The sequence below is a fragment of the Talpa occidentalis genome, unplaced genomic scaffold, assembly GCF_014898055.3.
Source record: "Talpa occidentalis isolate TD23 unplaced genomic scaffold, MPIMG_talOcc4v2.1 talOcc4.11, whole genome shotgun sequence".
Taxonomy (NCBI): Eukaryota; Metazoa; Chordata; class Mammalia; order Eulipotyphla; family Talpidae; genus Talpa; species Talpa occidentalis.
In genome coordinates this window covers 11,417,351-11,435,376 of record NW_023601104.1, presented here as the reverse complement: position 1 = coordinate 11,435,376, position 18,026 = coordinate 11,417,351, and the positions used below count along the sequence as shown (strand labels likewise).

Genomic DNA, 18,026 nt, shown 5'->3' with positions numbered 1-18,026 from the left:
GTACAAACGGACATGTTAAAAACAGCCTCTGCCCCGTGAGACCCGGGCAGGAGGGAAGCGCCAGGGCCGGGGCACAGTATAAAAGTTATAAATAAGGGGCTTTCAAAACAGGATCAGGGCCGCTCTGGGCGGGGGCGGGGCGGGGGCAGCAGCTGCCGGAGGCCTCGGACATGCAGACGGGGAGGGGGCGCGGCGGGGCCGCGAGACCCCCGCCCCGGGGCTGGCTGCGGGGGGCGCGGCCACCTCCTCGCGAGCGCCAACTGCTGCGCGTCTCCCCGGCCGGCGGAGGAGCCGAGTCCAGCCCAGAGGGTCGACCTGAGCGGGCTGCGCGGGAGCGGGAGGGGGAGCGGGGGCGGATTGCCACCCGCACGAGGGCCGCTGCGGCCCTGCCAGGGGTCTCCCCCGCCCCCGCCGCGACAGTTCTCCAGACCCCGCCTCTCCGCTCGGCCCTGCAGGTGCTGGGCGCAGAGTGGGGCCGAAACCGCTCCACCTGCCGGCGTGGTGCCGGCTGCATGCAGGCAGCTGGGTACCCTTAAGATTCCAGCTTCTTAAGTCTGCCGAGAGCCCGCAGGGCCTGGGCCGGCCCAAGGGGGCAAGGGCTGTTGTGACCAGGTGCGGCACAGCTGCCCCGGCTTACCCCGCCAGCCCTATAGCCCGGAGACACGTTCCTCACCCCCGCTCAACTGCTTCACTACTTGCTCCCGCGCTACCACCCTGCCTACCTCCTGCCTCTCACCCTAAGAACTGCCCTTCTGATTCTAACCTACGCCTTCCCTCCACCACTTACCTGTCCCACCTACCACCTTTCTTACGTGTCTCGCGGCCCCTGCGAAGTCCCACGTTCCTTCCTCCCCTCAAATGTCTGAGCACGCCTGGGTGCCCCGCTCTGCCTTTGAGGAGGCCCCTTCTAGCCGAATCACGGACTCCAGGGACCATCTCCTACCAGCCAGGCTAGACGCCAGGAATGCAGTGTGTGTTCCATTTCTTTTTGTGCTCCTTGAGCGGAGTTCCCCGTGAACCAGGATGGCAAAGCAGGATGTGAGAGGAAACCAGGCACACACCAGCCAGCCGCGCACGTGTGCGTGTGTGCATGTGTGTTTCATCTGTGGCCAAGGTTCTTAGAAGGTGGGACGGTGCCCTGTAAACCATGAGGGAAGTTCCAGCACAGGCTTCTGACTGAGCATCACTCAAGGATCCAGGGAGAAGGTGGCCTCCGGGCTCCAACAATCTGCTGGGGACCAGGTTTGGAGGTTAGGGAAGGCTGAGAAAACATGGCCAGGGCTCCATGGTTGCCCACCAGAGGGCTCTACTGTCCTGCAGCAACGTCCCGCAGCTGGCTCCAAGAGTCTTGGCCAAGAGAAAAAGGGAGCAGAGGGAGGAGGCAATGCAAGGGCCCTCTTGGAGGGGGGGATGGGAGTGGAATGTGGGGGCTCAGGACTTGATAACAATTCAAGCCTCTTTATAGCTGGGAACGCCCTGGAGGGCCAGAGGGCTCTGCCTTTCTGGACTGCCAGGAATGGGGGAGAACGGATAACCCCTGCTCTGGCAGCCAGGGCAGTGCAGCTGGTGTGGGAGGAGAAGTGGAGGTAGAGGTGAAGCTCAGCTGCTGGCTGAAGGGCACTGAATGCACCCTGGCCTCTCACCTACACCCCACTGAATACCCTGTGTGTGCTCCACCCCAGGGAGCTGATCCCTGCAGTAAATTCAAATGGCTTCTAAGAAGAGAGGGCCAGCCCTTCCCGATCCCCCCCAGGTGGAGCAGGCTGCCTCCTCCTCCTCACAGCACCAAGATGACTGACTCCAGAACCACCCATGCACGAGCCACTGGAGGGGCTGTGGAGGCAGGAGTCCAAGAACGTGAGGCAACAGTCAGGGAAATAAATTAATAAATACAGGGGTCCAGTGGGGGAAAGCTGTTTCCCCTGAGCACTGATCCCTGCTATCCACTCCGAGCATCCCCACGGGTTTTGGTGAGTGGAGAAATGGGTAGAGTCTGGAATAAGGGGACTTTTCACTTGGGACAGGCTTCTGGAACTCAGAGTCTGCGTTCCATACGCCGCTCTACAGCTCGAAGCAGCAGCTCAGAGTATTGCTCTAGCAGGGCCTGTGTTTGCTCGGCCCCCACAGACCCAGGGCTTCCACCCGGGCTGGACAACACTGGCCCAGTCAGGGTCTCTAGCTCCTGCCGCACTGAAGAGAAGGTGTTCCTGAGGAGCTGAGTGATGCGACTTTGCTCTGCTGAGGGCGTCTTACAGCTGGCCACCTGCAAGAGAACCCCAGAAGAAACAGCAGTAGGGCCTGGTAATGCATATATAAAAGGGAGGAGCCCATCTGCATCCCTAGTCTGCCCACCAAAGGAGCTACATGCGCAGTGGGTGTGGCTGGGAGCACGCACGCCGCAATTCTGACACTCCAAGATCAACAAGCATGACCGGGATATGCCTGATGGCTCCACCCACCCATCTGCGGAAAAGCCTTATCATAATTGTTCTGGACACTCAGCTACTTTTATGACTAGTGCTCCTGACATGCTGTCTTCCCGCCAGAGGTACCCAATGCTTACCAAGTGGTAGAGCCGCATTGCCTGGCGCATGTTGCCCTGCAGCTCTGCCACAAGGTGTTGGCACTGCTCCAGGCTCACCGCTGGTTCTAGAAGGGACACAGTTCAGTAAGGCCCAGCAAAGCTGCCCTCTCTCAGGCCTCCCCTCCCAGGGGCTGCTCAGAGCAGGAGGCCTACCCCGGCATCACGCCCCCTCCACATGCACGCAGTTCCTTTTTGCATCCCTCCTCTCCTGACACCACACAGAAAACAAAGTCCACAGGAAAAGGCCAGCCCCAGCCCCTGTGGCCAGAAGGCACAGAAGGAGCAAGTGGCTCACAGGGAGATCACAAAGGTTGGCAGGAGAGTGTCTCACGATCAGGGGTGTGACTTAGGGACCAAGACAGGCACAGACAGGAAGAAAAATGCCAGAGGCTGGACGCACAGAAATGGGATGGAGCCAGAGAGCGGCCAACAGAGGCGGGAGAGTGAGGGCGGGGCAGGAAGTGAGAGCTGGAAGCAGTGCACACCTGAGTCCTGGCTCGGGGCTGCCCCTGGCCTGGTGCATTCCATAGGACTGGGAGTCTTCGCAAGGGTTGGGGGCTGCAAGTTCTCCGGGTCTCGGAGGAGGCTACCGACTGGCAATTGCTGAGCGCAGGGGCTGTTGGGTCCAGGCTGAGCCTGATACTCTGTCCTAGGCTTGGAAGGGGTACCCTCCCCTAAACAGGCACGCCTCTCAGATGTACTGTGAGCCTTTCCTAGGCCTGCTAGGGAGCCAGGCTGCTCTACCTCACCAGGGGGCCGGCCCTTGGTTACAGGAGAGAATGTGGCCAGAGTAGGACGATCAGGCAGCGGCTTTGGGATGTCCAGGACCAGGTGCGCCCGGCTGGGCAGGCCCAGCTTGCTGAGTGGTGAGACGCGGATGGGGGCAGGAGAGTGAGGTTCTGTCACCAGGCCCATGTTCTCCCCGACAGAGACGCTGCGGGACATCTTGGCTGTGGAGCTGGTGGCGGGGTTCTGGGAGGAGGAGGGCCTGGACGGCTGGCCATCAGTCTGGGGCAGGGAGTGCAGGCCCTCCTGGGCTCCCCTCTCCTGTGAGGACAATGGGCCTGGCAGAGGGGCTTCATCTGCAAGGAGACAAGACAAATGCAGGTCATTGGTGAGGAAGGTGTCCCAAGTGCTAAGCTGGATCCCTACAAGCTGCTGTGCCCCGCACATACCCACTAAGGGACACACGTGGCAAACAGAGTGACACATCAGGGCTTCATCAGCTCCCTCTTCCTCTAGCATGCTCATGTGTCCCGCTCCCCACACCCTGAAGCTGAGCCCAGCAGGCTTCTCACCCTGTGGTACCAGACTGTGCACAGACTGGGCCTTCTGAAGTCCACCTATGGCGCCAGTTGTGGCCACTCTCTTGGGGGCCCAGCTGCTGTCCGGGCTGAGTCGGCGTCGTGGCAACAGCACAGGGGCTGCCTGCTGGAGTGCGGGGTTTCCAGGGGAGGGCTCCACCTCTGGGGGTGCTCCCGGAGGATTGACATCACTGCCTCTCAGCTGCGCTCTGGAAGCCTGGGGTACCTGGACTGGTCTTGCTGTCAGTGCTGGGCTTGAGGAGGACGGGGGCGGTTCCCTGCAGGGAGGAAATGCGGAAGAAGGTGCAGAGAAGGCTCAGGGCTCCTCCCTGCCACCATGAGAGGCTTTCATGGCACCAGAGAGGTATCAGGGGAAGGGAGCAGGCACAAAGCCAGAGAGGACTGGGGCAGGCCAGCTGTCCCCAAACTTGAAGTGCAAAATACTAATGGCACTTCAAAATGCCACTGCCCCTCCCGGGACAGACGCCTTGGAGGGAGAGCGGCATGCTGCCCCAGGGGCGCAGTCAGGAGAGTGGGAGCGCCTTCCTGGCAGGATGGCGAGGAAGCTGTGGGAGAGCTACCTGAGCGGGGGGGTCTGCGCTTGCAACAGAAATCGTGATGAGATGCTCCGAGACTCTGCCCTTTCCAAGACCCGGACTGGGCCCCCTGCCAGGGTGACAGAAAGCACAGATTGAGGCCAGCCCTATCCCCAGTCCCACCTCCCCTAGAAGGCAACCCCAGGCCCTGGCCTGCTCTTGGACTCTTCCTCTCAGGCAGGTAAGGAGGAAGAGCAGACGGCAGTGACCCAACCCTGGCCGCTGACCACACCTGGAGCAGTCCCATTGGCCAGTGTCTCAAAGTGCTGTTTCAGAAACTGCTCTTGATCCGGAGTCCGGGGGCTGCCTTCCTGAAGGCCAAAGGGACAGGTGCCTCCCTCCTCTTCCTCCTCTTCCTCATCACCCTCGGCTGGCTCTTCGAGGTCTGAGGAAATGCCATCCACACTCAGGGGCTCCGTGCTCTCAGAGTCTGGATGTGGGGGAGGGGAGAAGCATCACGCTGCACCCATCTGTTGCCACAGCCTCCACTCCCACCTCTGTCCACTGACCTGCGTGGGCCTGGCCCTCCCTCAGTGCTGCAGCCTCACCTTCATTGGGGTGCTCAGGGCTAGAAAGGCGGCTGCTGCTGTAATCCACAGAGCAGGCACTGTCAGGGCTGTGCTTCTCTGAGGCCCTGCCGCCTGAGTACACTCGTCCCAGGGCCCCTCGGGCTGGAGCCTGTACCTGGAACTCACTGCCGGGAAGGTCAACAGGGGAAACAGGTGACAGTGAGCAGAGGCGAGCAACAGCCCCACTGGAGTCCCGCCTTCTTCCCCCCCGACCTGTGAGCAGGACTAAGGACAAGGCAGTGGTGAAGCAGCAGGCAAGCCATGAGGACCCTGGGGCCAAACCGCCCCTAACTAGAAAGCCCTCAGAGGGAAGGGATGACGGGAGACCGCATGGCTCCAGAGGACTGGTGGGGGCGGGACTCTTGCCTGGTGTCCAGGGTGGGGCTATCGCTCGGCTCTGGGTAGACAATACCATCTTCAACGGGGGCAGGCTCCAGATCTTGAGCAAAGACCCCTTCCTCTTGAGATAACAATCGGATGATGTGGGGGCAGGAACAGGGATGAGAGGCATGAGGTCGAGGGGGCTTTTCATCCTGGGAACAAACAGAGGGTCTTACTGAGGTTGCCGATGTGAGTGAGGATCTGGGCAAATAGGCAAGGGTGGCCAAGGATTCATGTGTTCCCATTCTAGGCTAAGCCAAATACTCCAACTCCGAGGACATAAACCAAAAGCCAGGCTGGACTGTTGTTCTTGAGCTTCTAGAAGAACTGCATTAGCACTCTGCGCTGCCAGCCTCCAGGCCAGACAAATAGCTTGATCTCTTGAGCCCTTCAAGGAACCCAGCCTGGGAAAAAGGCCACCCTTTGCTTCCCCACCCTGCCCTGCCCACCGCCATCACCAAGCCCTGCAGCCTAGTAGTGTGTGAATCCTGCAGCTCAGGTTACCCCTGTGCTAAGGGGCTTGCTGCAGGGATAGCTGGGACAAAGTTGGCTCACCTGACCAGCAGGTGAGGTCTCAGAGGCCTGCTGACCACGGTTCCCAAGACCAGATGGGTTCAAGGACAGTGAGTTCTGCCTAGGGCCCCGAGGGTTTGGGGCCAATGTTTCCAGCTGCCGCAGGTCCAGCATAGAACGAACACTCAGCTCCACGCCTGGCTGAGCCCAGCGCCCCCTTTTTCTGGGTCCTTGATTGGCTGCTGGAGCAAACTCCATTGTCTCCCGTGCCTGGGGTGGGGCGGGGGTGGGGGAAGAGGAACAGTAACAACCAGACAACAGTATTAGCACTCGTGTATCCTGTATGCATGCCCAGCACTGTGCACATACGCGCTCACACAGTCCCCATGACCACCTAATGAAGCGGGTCCTTTTACTCCCTTCTTAGAGGAGAAAACTGAAGCACAGAGGGCTCGAGGAACAGTAAGTGGTCCATCCACAAGCCAGTAATGACTCAGAGTTTTTACACTCTTAGCTTCTCTCCACCGCCCTCATAGAGGACCTTCTAGTCTGTCTTCAGCTGGTGTCATGGACACCTCAGAGCTTCAAATCTCTAAAAGGGCCCCCAAGTCCATTCAAGGACCAATGAATAGGGTCTGGTCACAAGGCACCAGAGACCTGCGCCACCACTGTCCAATGACATTGCTGCTGACAATGAAGGGTGCTGGTGCCTGAAATCCTGACCCAGAACACATGTGGGCCAGGCCCCTAAGGGGCTGCTCAGAAAGCCCTTATCCTCGCACGGGTGCCCCAGAAATGGCCGCTCAGTTACTGGTCTTATGCCTTCACCCTCTAACTCTCATGGAAGTTCTGAGCTTACCTCCTAACCTGGAGTCTGTAGGGCAGGTTCCTCTAGATTTCTGCTCTCTGGACATTCGCTTTTCTTGAACTTTAGCGTGGCTCACACACCCCTTACCTATTCCCCGCCTCAACCTGCTCTTTGTTCATATTCACTCCTGGCAGCCGAACAAGTGGAGCATTTCCCCTAGTAGTGACCAGCCCTGCAGCCCCCCTCACCTGACCCACAGGAAGGAAACCCCAGGCCCTGTCATTCCTACGCTGGGACCAGTTCAGCTGCCCACACAAACTCCCGACACAGGTGTTTCCAAGGACGCCAGAGATGCAGCGCGTGGGCAGACCCCGCACCCAAAGGCTTCACCGATACCAGAGAGCCCTGCTTTCACCTTCCTTCACCTCTTAACCTCGGAAGGGCATTTTAACCAAAGTGACTCACCCGACTCATCTCCCAGTGGGACAGGCTTCGGGGCAGGGCTGGGCTGGGCATGGTGGCTAGACAGAGACAGGAAGTCAGAGACAGCGTCCCCTGCCCACCACCCGGGAGCCCTGATCCCATCCCAGCCCACAACCTGGGTGGCCACAATGATGCTTGGGTTTCCTCTGCTCACACTGCTGTCACCCCGTCCCAGAAAGGGCATATCTAGCCACTACACCAACCGGCACCTATCCGGCTCCACACCAGACTTCCACAAACCTGGCTCTTTCTTGGTACCCTTGGCAAGGACGGGCAGGGCTGGCAGTTCCTCCTCTTCAGTACCCTCATCTTCTCCTTCCTTGTCACTGTCTGATGAGAGAGCAGGTCCAGGACAGAGCACCGAAGGGGCCTCGTGCCTGAGTCCAAGACAAGAAAAGTCGGGGGAGAGGGTGCTCAGTGGGGAAGAGGCCACTGTCATGGGTCTTTGTGTGAGAAGCAGGTGTCAGGAGAGAGTGGCTGGCTGGCAGGTGCCGAGCGCAGAGGAGCCACGAGAGCACAGGGAGCTGTGGGCACGCCCACCACCAGCCCGTACTCTGTTCTCACCGGCTGGGTCCAGTAGCTTTTTGGGGAGAGGATGGTCCTTGCTGCTTGCCCCCTCGCTGACGCTGGCGCAGCTCAGCCAGACGCTGCCTCATGCTGATGGTCATCTCAGAACTCAGGCGCCACACAAATATGCAGCTGGGGAGAGTCAGAGGTGGGTGAGACAGGGGCACAGAGGCACTATGGGTGGCACCCTAGAATGCCAGGTCAGGCCCAGCCAAGAAATATCCCTGTTCAGTCCTACTTCCCAGAGATACCCCTCAAGGGAAGAGAGGGGAGGAGGGAGGGGAAGAATCTGTGTTTCAGGAAGCTAGACTGTGCTCACCTGTCCCCTGACACAGAGATGAGATGCTTGCAGTCATTGCTAAACTTCATGCCAGTGACAATCTCTGTGAAGAACAAGTAAGGTGGTCTATAAGCCACCCTGAATTCCCAGCCAAGCTTCTGTTCCAACAGTGGAGATGGCAGTTGGCTGGAGGGCAGGAGAGGGCAGCTCTGCTGAGTCCCAAGAAACTAAAGGAAGAAAAAGTGATGTTCCAGGGGTAGAACTCTGGGGTGACACTCACCTGAGTGGCCAAACATGGTGGCCACACATTCGCCTGAGGAGAAGTCAAAAATGGAGAGGTTCTTGTCAGAACAGCTGGTGGCGATGTAGATACCCGAGGGGTCTGTCTGCACCTGTGAAGCGGGACACACAGCTGCAAGAGGCCGGGAGGCACAGTGCCTGCCCAGCCAGGACCCACCTCTGCTTCCTCTCTCTGGCCTGGTGCCCGTCCTATTGGGGCCTTACCTTAATAAGAGTGCCGTCCTCACCCTGTGACCCTTTAAACAGCTTTTTCTGCTTCCCACTGCTGATGTTAAAGATCCTATAAAGAAACACATTCACATTCACAAGAGGAGAGGTCACGATCAAGAATAACCTGGGGGGCACAGTACCCTGCTCTCTGGGAGCCACTCCCCAACATCAAAGGGGCTCCTCCCACTAGGGCAGTACTCGTGCTGTGAGCTCAAGGGGACTACAAAGTCCTAGACAACAAGGCAGGTGTGGGGACTGAGCTGCCCACAACTGACCCCCCTGGGCATGAAGAATGTGGTCGGATGGCCTGAGAAAGGGCCGCCTACCGAATATTTCGGTCCTGGCAGCCGATGGCCGTGTACTTCCAGCTGGGCTCCACGTCCATGTCATAGAGGGTCGTCTTCCTCACCACGTGATGTGTCCGTGTAAACTGTACTCCATCTCCAGTCTGCGGGGTGGAGCATGTGGGCAGACCCCATGCCCAAGTGCTTCACCAGGGGCGAGAGCGCCCCCCAACCCCCGCTCACCTCTTGTAACCTCAAGATAGGAGAATGGCAGAGACCCCACACCCACACCCCCTTCAGGGACTCCCAGTACCCTCACCTTCTGTGCAGTGCGGAAGTAGATGCTCTTGTCTGCACCACAGCTGATCATGCGGACTTGGCCGTCGCTGGCTATGGAGGAGGGGGGCCTTGCTGTTCCCACTGCCCTCACCACAATGAGGCCTGCTTTTCCTCTGCCTTCCCTACATAATTCCCCCCAGGAGCTACTCTACATGATCAGGACAATCAATTAGATCAGGATGCTTCCCTCTAAACCAAAGCTTTTCTTTCTCCCCTGTCTCTGCCAATCCGGTTGGCTCAGGACTGAGACTCCTGGACTGAGAGCCTACAGCCCACCTATCTTCCCATCTTCCCACCAACTTCAGGCCTCCCAGCTGCTGTCCAACGCTCCCCCATGACTGGCAGAGCCTTCTCATGGAAAAGCATGGCAAGGGTCAGGGGGAGGAGGGGATTGGAGGTAGGTGACAGGATGTGTCAATTGCCCTCAATTGCCCTGCCCCCACCCCCACCTGCAAACTTGACAGCAGTAATGGAGGATGAGTGCTCGTCCAGCGTCTGCTGCAGGCTATATTCTCGTCCAGCATCCAGCACGTGGATCAGTCGGTCCCGGCTCGCTGACGCTAGAAGCTTCAGACCTGTGGTTGAAAGAACTCCATCAGCCTACATGTGCCCAGAGCAGGCCCCTATCTGGGCTTGGTAAGGAGATTTGAAGGAACCGATTCCCATAGCCCTAAGACAAGCGAACACAGAGAAGAGATGGCAGCTGTCCTCTAACTTACAAGACACCAATAATTCAAAGGATTTTGAGTTCCACACCCAAGAGGCAGGATAGACGTAAGTGGCAGGAGGAGGCCTGGAGGAACTCTGCCATTCTGGGCTATGTACCGGGCACCCTCCTTACCTGTGTCTGGCTTGGAGTACTCCAGGCACAGAATTTCTGAGTCATGGGCCTCCACCTTTAGCATCTCACCTAAAGACTGCAGCTCGTGTACCCTGCAAAGAGGAGGAGGAGGGAAGAGGTCACTGCCAGTCTGCAAGAGGAGAGACTCACATGCCTTCCTCTGCTGTATCGCCTCCCCTAAATTTTTTATTTAATTTCTTTTTGAACTTTAAGGCATAGAACTTTAAGTTGCAATAAATACAGTTTTCATATTTCCCTTACTCAGCTTTCCCCAATGTTAGCATCTTATGTAACAACAGTTCAATGCCCAGAACCAGGAAGTCTGCATTAGGGCAACACCACTGATTAAAGACGATTTTAATTTCATCGGTTCTCCAGCGTCCTTTTTCTGGATCCAGGATCCTAACTAGAATCCAAACCGCATTCAGTTGTCACTGTCCCTTCGTCTTCTGTAGTCTCTAACAATCCTTTAGTCTTTTATCTCTCGTGACTCGACACTTTTGAAGATTATAGGTCAGTCCAGGCACACTCTGCTCTCTATGTACCTCAATTTGAGTTTATCTGGTTTTTCTCATGACCGGATTCAGTTTTTAAATTTGTGATAAAAATACTGCAGAAACAATGTGATCTCCTCTTAGTACGGGCTTCGTGATGTCGCGCTCAGAAAGTTACACTTGATCACTTGGTTAAGATGATTTCTGCCTTGTGAGTTTATTATACAGTAACTTTTTATATAATGAATATCTTGTTTCCAAATCTTTTTGAGACAAACCTTCCGAAAGCTCTGTCCTTGGGACCTAACTCCCCCAGCCTGCACCACGAAGGGTGGTGAGCACCCATTCCAGGCCTGGCATTACCTAAGTGTGCCCATGCGGTCTCCTGAAGCTAGATGTTGTCCATTGGGGCTGATACACATGGAGCGGATACCCACGCGGGGATCCATCAGGGACCCATCAGCTTTGTCTCCCCCAGGCAGCTCGGTGTCCAGCAGGGCCTGAGTGTTCCCATCTACGTAGATGATCTTAATGAGGTCCTAGTGGAGAAGGTCAGGAGAAGAGGTGGGTAAGGCAGGCCTGACCCAGTACAGCTGCCAAGGGCAGAGAAATGCTGGACGAGATAAACCCTGGTTCAGAGAGCCCAGCCAAATGGAAGACCAAGGTTTGGGAACCCAGCGCCTGAGAAGGAGGAGTGAAGGCTAAGGGGATGGGGATACTAAGTGTGGGGTGGGGGCCTAAGGTTTCAGGGCTCACATTGCTTAGTATGTTTCGGTGCAGGGTGGAGCCATGTACCCCGGAGCTCTCTGTGTTCCAGAGGCGGATGGTGTTGTCCGAGGAACAGGTGATAAAGGAACTGGGGGGCAGGCAGGCCTGGTTACTGTCCTTCACTTCAGGGTAGACCTGCAGGGACAGAAGAGACAAAGTCAGAATTCTAATTAGGGAGCAGTCCCTTGCCCACCCAAGGAGAGGGAAGAGGAGGAGATTATGCAGGCTAAGGCATAGCCCAGTGTCTGTCTCAGAGTAAACAAGCCATAACTATTAGCTTCCCTTCACCGTTACCACCAGAGAGCCCATCAGCCAAGCACGCACTATGTGCCAGGCATGTCTCCTGTTTAGATTATTTAATCCTTAGAACAACTGAATGAACTGGCACATCACTTGACAGTTGAGGAAACTAAGGCTCAGTCAAGTTCCCATAACTCGCCCAAGATTACCCAGTCCAGGATGAAGCAAGGTTAAGAACAGAGAGGGTACACTGGAAGAAACCTGAGATATATTCTTATTAACCTTCAAGCTCAATCCTTAGGAGCCATCTGAGGATGGGCAGATACATGGGGCTATTGTTGGCGAAACAAAGAGGCAGCAGAACAGAATATTCTACCTGGGGGGTCTTCACTATCCATGCTCACAACGGTATCCCAGAAAACGTGGTCAACCTCCAGCCAGCCCCATCCACATACCTCCACACTCCAGACGCAGGAGGAATGATACAGAGCCGAGTACACCTTGCCCACTTTCTTGGGGTCCCTTACATCCCACACATAAATGCTGTGGTCATTGTATACACAAGACAGCCACTGATTCGTGGGATCAAAAGTCAAGGCGATGGTGTCTGGGTACCTAGCGTTGGCCGCTCCCGAGAAGAGGCGACTGTGGGGAAGAGAAGAGGACAAACTGGTGAGGAGCTGATGAAATAATGGATTGGAAGGAATAAAAAAAGCAGCCAACCCACAAAGGAAGAGGAAGGAGTAGGGCACGGGGGGGGTCCTCTCCAAACCAGTGGGTTTAGAACCAGTTGCTTGGAAAAGAAAAAAAAAAAGGAGGCAGACCCTGGCAGCTGGCCTGGCACTAGCTGCTAGGCCTCGTGTCTGACACTGGGCAATGAAGACTAACACTGCCACAGAACACCAATGTCAGGCAAGGTAACTGCAGAAGCAGAGCAAAACAAAAACAAGACAACGCTGTCATCATGCCTGAGCACAAGTAGATGTAAGATCACTGCACAAACCACAAAGATGACCGAACACCCTTTCCCCGCTATCGCGGTTGACTGCTGCTTCTTTACCAATTGTCGTTCTAGCCCCATACATTTCCTTCCACCCTTAAATAAAATTAAGATGTCCAACTGTAGAATCGCCCCCACTTCCTGACAGCATCCAACCAGAGCTACACTTTAATCTCTCGGACCATTCCTAAATTCATATAATGCGAGTCCAAATCTTAAAATAAGCCCCTCCTGACACCATTTACTGGGACACTCCCTGGTTCTTCACAGTTCTGGGTCTCCTTAGTTGTAACAACTGCCAAGAGACACACACCTGCTTCTCTATGGAGGGAATCGCTGGAGCATCAATTTGCCTCGTTTCCTGAAGCAGAGCCAGGGAAGGCTCTGAAAGGAAGCCGGGGTCGTAGCTCACCTGGCCTCAGTGATGCTGGCAATGTCCGTCCCCAGGGCGTGGGGCCGGGGCAGAGTGCTGAGGAAGTGCAGGTTAGAGGGGTTGAAGAGGCGCACGGTGCCATCAGCACAGCCACAGAAGATGTAGTCTTGGCTTACAGAAATACAGTGGGCCACGGTGGTCTGCAAGGAAAGGGCCCCGGGTCAGCAAGGGACTTCTGCCCAAGCCTTCCTCACCAGTCACCTGCCAGGAGTAAAGAACAGCCAAGGCAGGGGTGAGGGAAAAGCAACCCAGCTGCTCTGGTCAGAGCTCCTCAGCTGTCACCTAGAGACGCCCCTCCCTCCAGCAGCAGGTGGCCAGAGGGCCCAAGCCACATGCAGTTGGGGGATGGGAGCCAGGGGCCCTTCCAAGGCACCAGAGGTCTTGGCAAAGTGGACAAAGCCCAGCAGCAAAGGAAAAGAAACAGCATGAGAAAGAGAGTCCAGGCACCACTTACTGTGAAGCTGTCTGTGTTCTGAGCAGAAGAGGAAAGCAAGGGAGAGAAAGGCAGAAAATGAGAGCAGAGAGGAGGCAGCTGAATCACTGTCCACGGGCTAGAACTGACCAAGCTTTGGCTCCCCCAAGCCTCTCTCTCCTGGGGTCCCTCATGCACAGAGGCCCTGGCCCCTGGTGTGGAGCCACATGTATCTGTTCTCCCCTGAACTGAGACACGGCAGCCCCTCCCCGCAGGGCAGAAGCACTTACTCTCAGTTCCACCCACTTATCCAACAGCCTCCGATCACTGAACTCGCACAGGAGCCCCGAGGATGTGATGCAGAAGGTGCTGTCTGCCTTCTTCCCCCGGCCACAGGCCACATCAGTGAAAAGGTTGTTTCGCAGCTCGCCCAGCAGCCCTGAGCGGCCCAGCAGGGGCACAGTGGCATTCACCTGTGGAGACACAACCCTCGTCATCCACCCATTCCCCCCAGAGCTTGCCGTGGGGAGAGGGAGGAGAAGCAGCAAGCCCTCCTGCCCTGTGAGACCACTCCTCAGCCCAGAGAGCATCTGGCTCCTCCAGCTCCTCCAGAACTTCTGTATGGCTGTTGAGCAAGCTGAGAGGGGCCACAGCAAGCAGGCTCTCATAGGGTGGGCTGAGCCCCTCCTGGCCCTGGTGTCCATTTCCAGCCTCAGCATCTCACCTTTGAGGTCTTACTGTCATCGAGGTACCAGAATTTGATATGTCGGTTGCCCGCCGTGACAAAGTAGCTGCAATCTTCAGAGAAGGACACTGCTGTCACTCGACTAGACACCTTATTGGAGGCCACCACAATGTTTTTCTAGAAGGAAAGACACAGGAAGAATCAAAAAGGTTCTGTCTCTTTGAGGCAGAAGAAAAAGACTCAGAGGGTAGAGGAGGGTTAGACAGGATTTGCACCAGACAAAACTTCTTTCTAGGATTTACTAGCCAGAAAAAGGTGTGTGTGGGGGGGGGGGGGAATTCCTAGAGGAGTTGAAGAGACTTGTTTCCTCTGGTGGTCCTAGAAGGCATAAATTTAGTCTCTGTCTACCAACATGTTTGGCCATTTGCTCTTTTCTGCTTCAGATCATTTTCTAGAAAGAACTGAGATCAGCAGAGTAAAAGGGTTCAGATCAGTAGCTTCCTGGATCCCCAACCGGCCCTTGGGCCCCCTGAGGCTGTCAGGCCAGCGCACCCAGCCCACTCACCTTCCAGGCCCAGACGTTGACGATCATGTCATGCTGGTAGCCCACAGAAACAATGTACTTAGCGCTCGGGGAGAAGGCCACACAAGCCACACCATACTTATGCTCCTGCAGCTCTGCCACCTGGCTATGCTCAGCCACGTCCCAAACCCGCACGGCAGGCATGTGCCCGCTCTGCAGGGAAACAAGAACTGGAAGTGAGGGCAAGAGCACAGTATCCTCCAGCCTGTCAGAGTTGGGACCATCACCTCCCCGACTGTTGGATACAAGCTCTCTAATGACCCCCTGGCCAAAAGTCCAGAGTAGAGGGCAGAAGAAATATGACAAAGATCATCAAGGGCAAATAGCCCCAGATTTGGTTCACTATCTCAGGGTGAAAGTCTGTACCGCTGAGCTTTTTGAAAGCTCCTTGAGTGGTGCTGATGACAGCTAGGGTTGAGAACCACTCTTACTCAGGCCTATTCCTGCCCCTACTGCCAGGGCAGCGACACTGAGAGGCGGCAGAGTTCCTCGTGTGTCCAGCAGGGGGCCTCCAGGGATAAGGGAGATGTCAGGCACTCCTTTTTCCACACCGCTTCCCAAACCAGTGGAATCAGCCAGATCAGGGAACTTGTAAGAAATGCAAATTTTCCCACCCCAGACCTATAGAACCAGAACCAGCAATATGCATGTTAACAAGCCCTTCAAGTGATTCTGGTGCACATTAAAGCTTAAGAGCCACTGTTTCAAGGTAAGCAAAAACCAGGAAGCCAAGTGGCAGCAGCCCTAACTAGGCCTGATTATGGTTCTCTGCTTAGGCAGGCCCCTGAACCTCTTCACTCACCTCTCCAGTGACCAAGTACTTGCCATCAGGGGAGAAGGCAAGGGCAGTGATGGTTTTCCTGCAAGAGATGGGGCCAGCTCAGAGCCTGGCCTAAGCCAGTCTCCCTTGCAGTCCCCTCAAAAGTAAGACCAGCAGACAACAATGGCACATGTGGCATTTCCCTGTCTGGCCCAACCAGGTCCAGTCCCCAGAGCCATAGAGGCCCCAGACAGAGCCCTTCTCACAGCTTCCAGGAGAAAGAGGTGCACCCTGAGGGCCCAGACCCATTTACCTGGAACTGTTGAGGATGTGGTGCTGTTTGTGTTTCCGAGGATTGAAGAGCACAACCACACACCTGTGGAGACAAGTGAGACAACAGACTTACCACCAAACGCAGCTCCCTCAGGAGCTCCCAGGACACCTGGGAACTCTGGTCACCTGACAGAGAGAGCTGGATCTAGCCAGAGGGGCTCCACTAATGACTGAGGGCAACTGCCTTCTCCTAGCTACCTGTTCCTCTTGCTTTCTTTCTCTACAGCCCTGTGAGGGTGACAGAGCTCTCCTCTGGCAGCCTATCCCCAGCAGCTCTCTAAATGCCAGCACCATCTCTGTTTATACCCACAAAGGGCCGCAGGGACAGACACCTCCCTACGACTCCCACACGTAGCCTGGGAGGGGGTGCAGGAAGGAAGAATACACATAATTTGGGCAAAGCAGGCCACAGGTACTTCACAGGCTCGTGGCACGTGTCAAGCACTTGTGCTCCAAGGACGGGTGTGGGAGACAGAAGGCCAGACTGCAAGGAGACTCCGTAAGACATAAGACAAGGCGGAGAGGCAGGAGAGCCTGGGAGGGCCTGGGGAAGCCTGTTCAGTGCTTCGGCGCTCCCGAGCGCAGCCCTGAGAAGCCCCAGCCCTAGGGAGCCCGAGGCTGCCAGAAGACAACCAGACTCTGCCCGAGGTGCCAGGGGGAGCACGCACTCCTGCCAGGAGCAAGGCTGACAGATCAGAGGCTGTCTGGCTTTCCCAAGGCAGCTCCAGAGGGGAAGCCAGGTGGTAGGAGTCAGAGGCAAGAAGCCAGGAGCCACAGCCGGGTAGTGCTCTCCTCGGGCTCTTAGCTGTCAGCAGGCCCGGGCCCGCTGCCCCTTCTGCCTCACTGCTTCATCAGCATGCCCCGAGCTGACAAGATCAAGGGTGGCGTCTATTACACCAGATAAAGGTGGGTGTGGAGAGAATGAGCAGGGGGCCACATCGCCCAGATCCAGCCTTGTTTAGTGGGAAACCCATGCAGTTCCCATAAATGAACCCCACTATTTGCTAGAAACATGAAGCAAAGGAGAGCACGCGCTGCTAATGGCCCAGCCCGTTCCCCAGCCTCGCCGGCACCATGCTCGCACCACATACCTCACTCCCTTTAACTTGCTATGCTCTTCCCACTACAGGGCCTTCGCGGGAGCTGGAGGCATTTCCCTGATCTAGAACATTCCTCCCTACTTTTCCAGCTAGCTGATCCTTAGTCCTCTTTCAGATTTCAGGTCAAACAGCTTCAGAATGTGCTCTCACAGCACCGTGTATCAATCGTTTGTTACTTACCATGGATGCAATTTTACATTTATTTGTGATTGTCTCTCCTACTAGACTGCATTCCATGAGAGTGGAAACTGAATCTGGTTTTGCTCACTGCCTTGTTTCCAGTGCCAAGCAGAGTCTGGCCCTCTGCAGTTGTTCAGGAACCATTTATTGACTAGATGAACACCTCCCTCAGTCCCCTGGGGCATCAGCAGCCCCCAGCTCTCCTCCCCACTGCAGCGCTTCCACCTGTCTCTGCAGAAGGCGACGCTAGAGGCAATGTGGGCCAGTGGGGACAGTGTGGGCTCTGGAGTCAGAGGCCAGGGTTTGAGCCCTCATCCTGACGTGTAAAGCTCTGTGACCCCAGGTTAAACACAAGCCTGTTTCCAGGAAAAAAGGAGACACTCGGATCTAGCAAACAACTTCTGTGAAGATTAAATGATCTTTTTTGAGACACAGTAGGAGTCGAAGAGCGAATCTTAATACAACTACTCCTGGAGCACAGCAAGGGAGCTGAAAGGGGTCCCGGCAGTGTGGAACAAGGGGCTCCGGGCTGAGTCAGGCTTCTCCTTTGGAAGAGCTGAGACGAGTCTTATTAGAAGGTGAGTCCTATTGTTCTGGAGGGGGGCAACCAAAAAAATAGAGCTAGGATAGGCTCGAGGGAAGAAAGTATCTGTGTCTTGGTTCACTTAGGAGACAAGCTTGGAAGGTAGCAAGGGGGAAATGTTGAGGGAGAAGCTATCTCAAGAATCTAGGGCAGCAGCACAGCCGCTTGGAAAGGTAACAGAAGTGACATCTGCTGTGTATGTTAGAAAGCACCGCACAAGAGTTTTCAGTGAACCCTACACGTTTCTTCAGTAACTGGTCTACTGCTCCTCACAGGGTGGTGCCCAAAAATAAATTACCATTTATCAAGTGCTTTCGGTTTAGCAGGCACCCCGCTAAGCACCTCAGATGTCTGGTCTTGGCTAATCCTTGCCCCAACCTTGTGACGCTGGTTCAG

General features: G+C 56.0%; 1 protein-coding gene across 3 annotated transcripts in view; it reads right to left on the bottom strand.

Moving 5' to 3' along the window:
* Positions 1 to 389: 389 nt before the first annotated feature.
* Positions 390 to 18,026, bottom strand: part of MAPKBP1 (mitogen-activated protein kinase binding protein 1) — a 50,065-nt gene continuing 32,428 nt past the window's right edge. For 2 of the 3 annotated variants that reach the window (XM_037502277.2, XM_037502276.2), the window contains 28 exons: positions 15,748 to 15,810; positions 15,477 to 15,534; positions 14,657 to 14,827; positions 14,131 to 14,268; positions 13,697 to 13,879; positions 12,974 to 13,134; positions 12,017 to 12,206; positions 11,310 to 11,456; positions 10,917 to 11,092; positions 10,060 to 10,151; positions 9,668 to 9,793; positions 9,199 to 9,269; positions 8,922 to 9,043; positions 8,590 to 8,665; positions 8,366 to 8,477; positions 8,125 to 8,188; positions 7,803 to 7,937; positions 7,479 to 7,615; positions 7,221 to 7,276; positions 5,990 to 6,217; positions 5,420 to 5,586; positions 5,033 to 5,178; positions 4,717 to 4,914; positions 4,470 to 4,554; positions 3,883 to 4,166; positions 3,070 to 3,666; positions 2,564 to 2,649; positions 390 to 2,263 (listed from right to left, as the gene is read on the bottom strand). In XM_037502277.2, coding sequence (XP_037358174.1) covers positions 2,036 to 2,263; positions 2,564 to 2,649; positions 3,070 to 3,666; positions 3,883 to 4,166; positions 4,470 to 4,554; positions 4,717 to 4,914; positions 5,033 to 5,178; positions 5,420 to 5,586; positions 5,990 to 6,217; positions 7,221 to 7,276; positions 7,479 to 7,615; positions 7,803 to 7,937; positions 8,125 to 8,188; positions 8,366 to 8,477; positions 8,590 to 8,665; positions 8,922 to 9,043; positions 9,199 to 9,269; positions 9,668 to 9,793; positions 10,060 to 10,151; positions 10,917 to 11,092; positions 11,310 to 11,456; positions 12,017 to 12,206; positions 12,974 to 13,134; positions 13,697 to 13,879; positions 14,131 to 14,268; positions 14,657 to 14,827; positions 15,477 to 15,534; positions 15,748 to 15,810 — 4,297 coding nt within the window. In that variant the 3' untranslated portion in view covers positions 390 to 2,035. The remainder of the gene's footprint in view (positions 2,264 to 2,563; positions 2,650 to 3,069; positions 3,667 to 3,882; positions 4,167 to 4,469; positions 4,555 to 4,716; positions 4,915 to 5,032; positions 5,179 to 5,419; positions 5,587 to 5,989; positions 6,218 to 7,220; positions 7,277 to 7,478; positions 7,616 to 7,802; positions 7,938 to 8,124; positions 8,189 to 8,365; positions 8,478 to 8,589; positions 8,666 to 8,921; positions 9,044 to 9,198; positions 9,270 to 9,667; positions 9,794 to 10,059; positions 10,152 to 10,916; positions 11,093 to 11,309; positions 11,457 to 12,016; positions 12,207 to 12,973; positions 13,135 to 13,696; positions 13,880 to 14,130; positions 14,269 to 14,656; positions 14,828 to 15,476; positions 15,535 to 15,747; positions 15,811 to 18,026) is intronic. The other variant, XM_037502278.2, reaches the window with a different exon arrangement.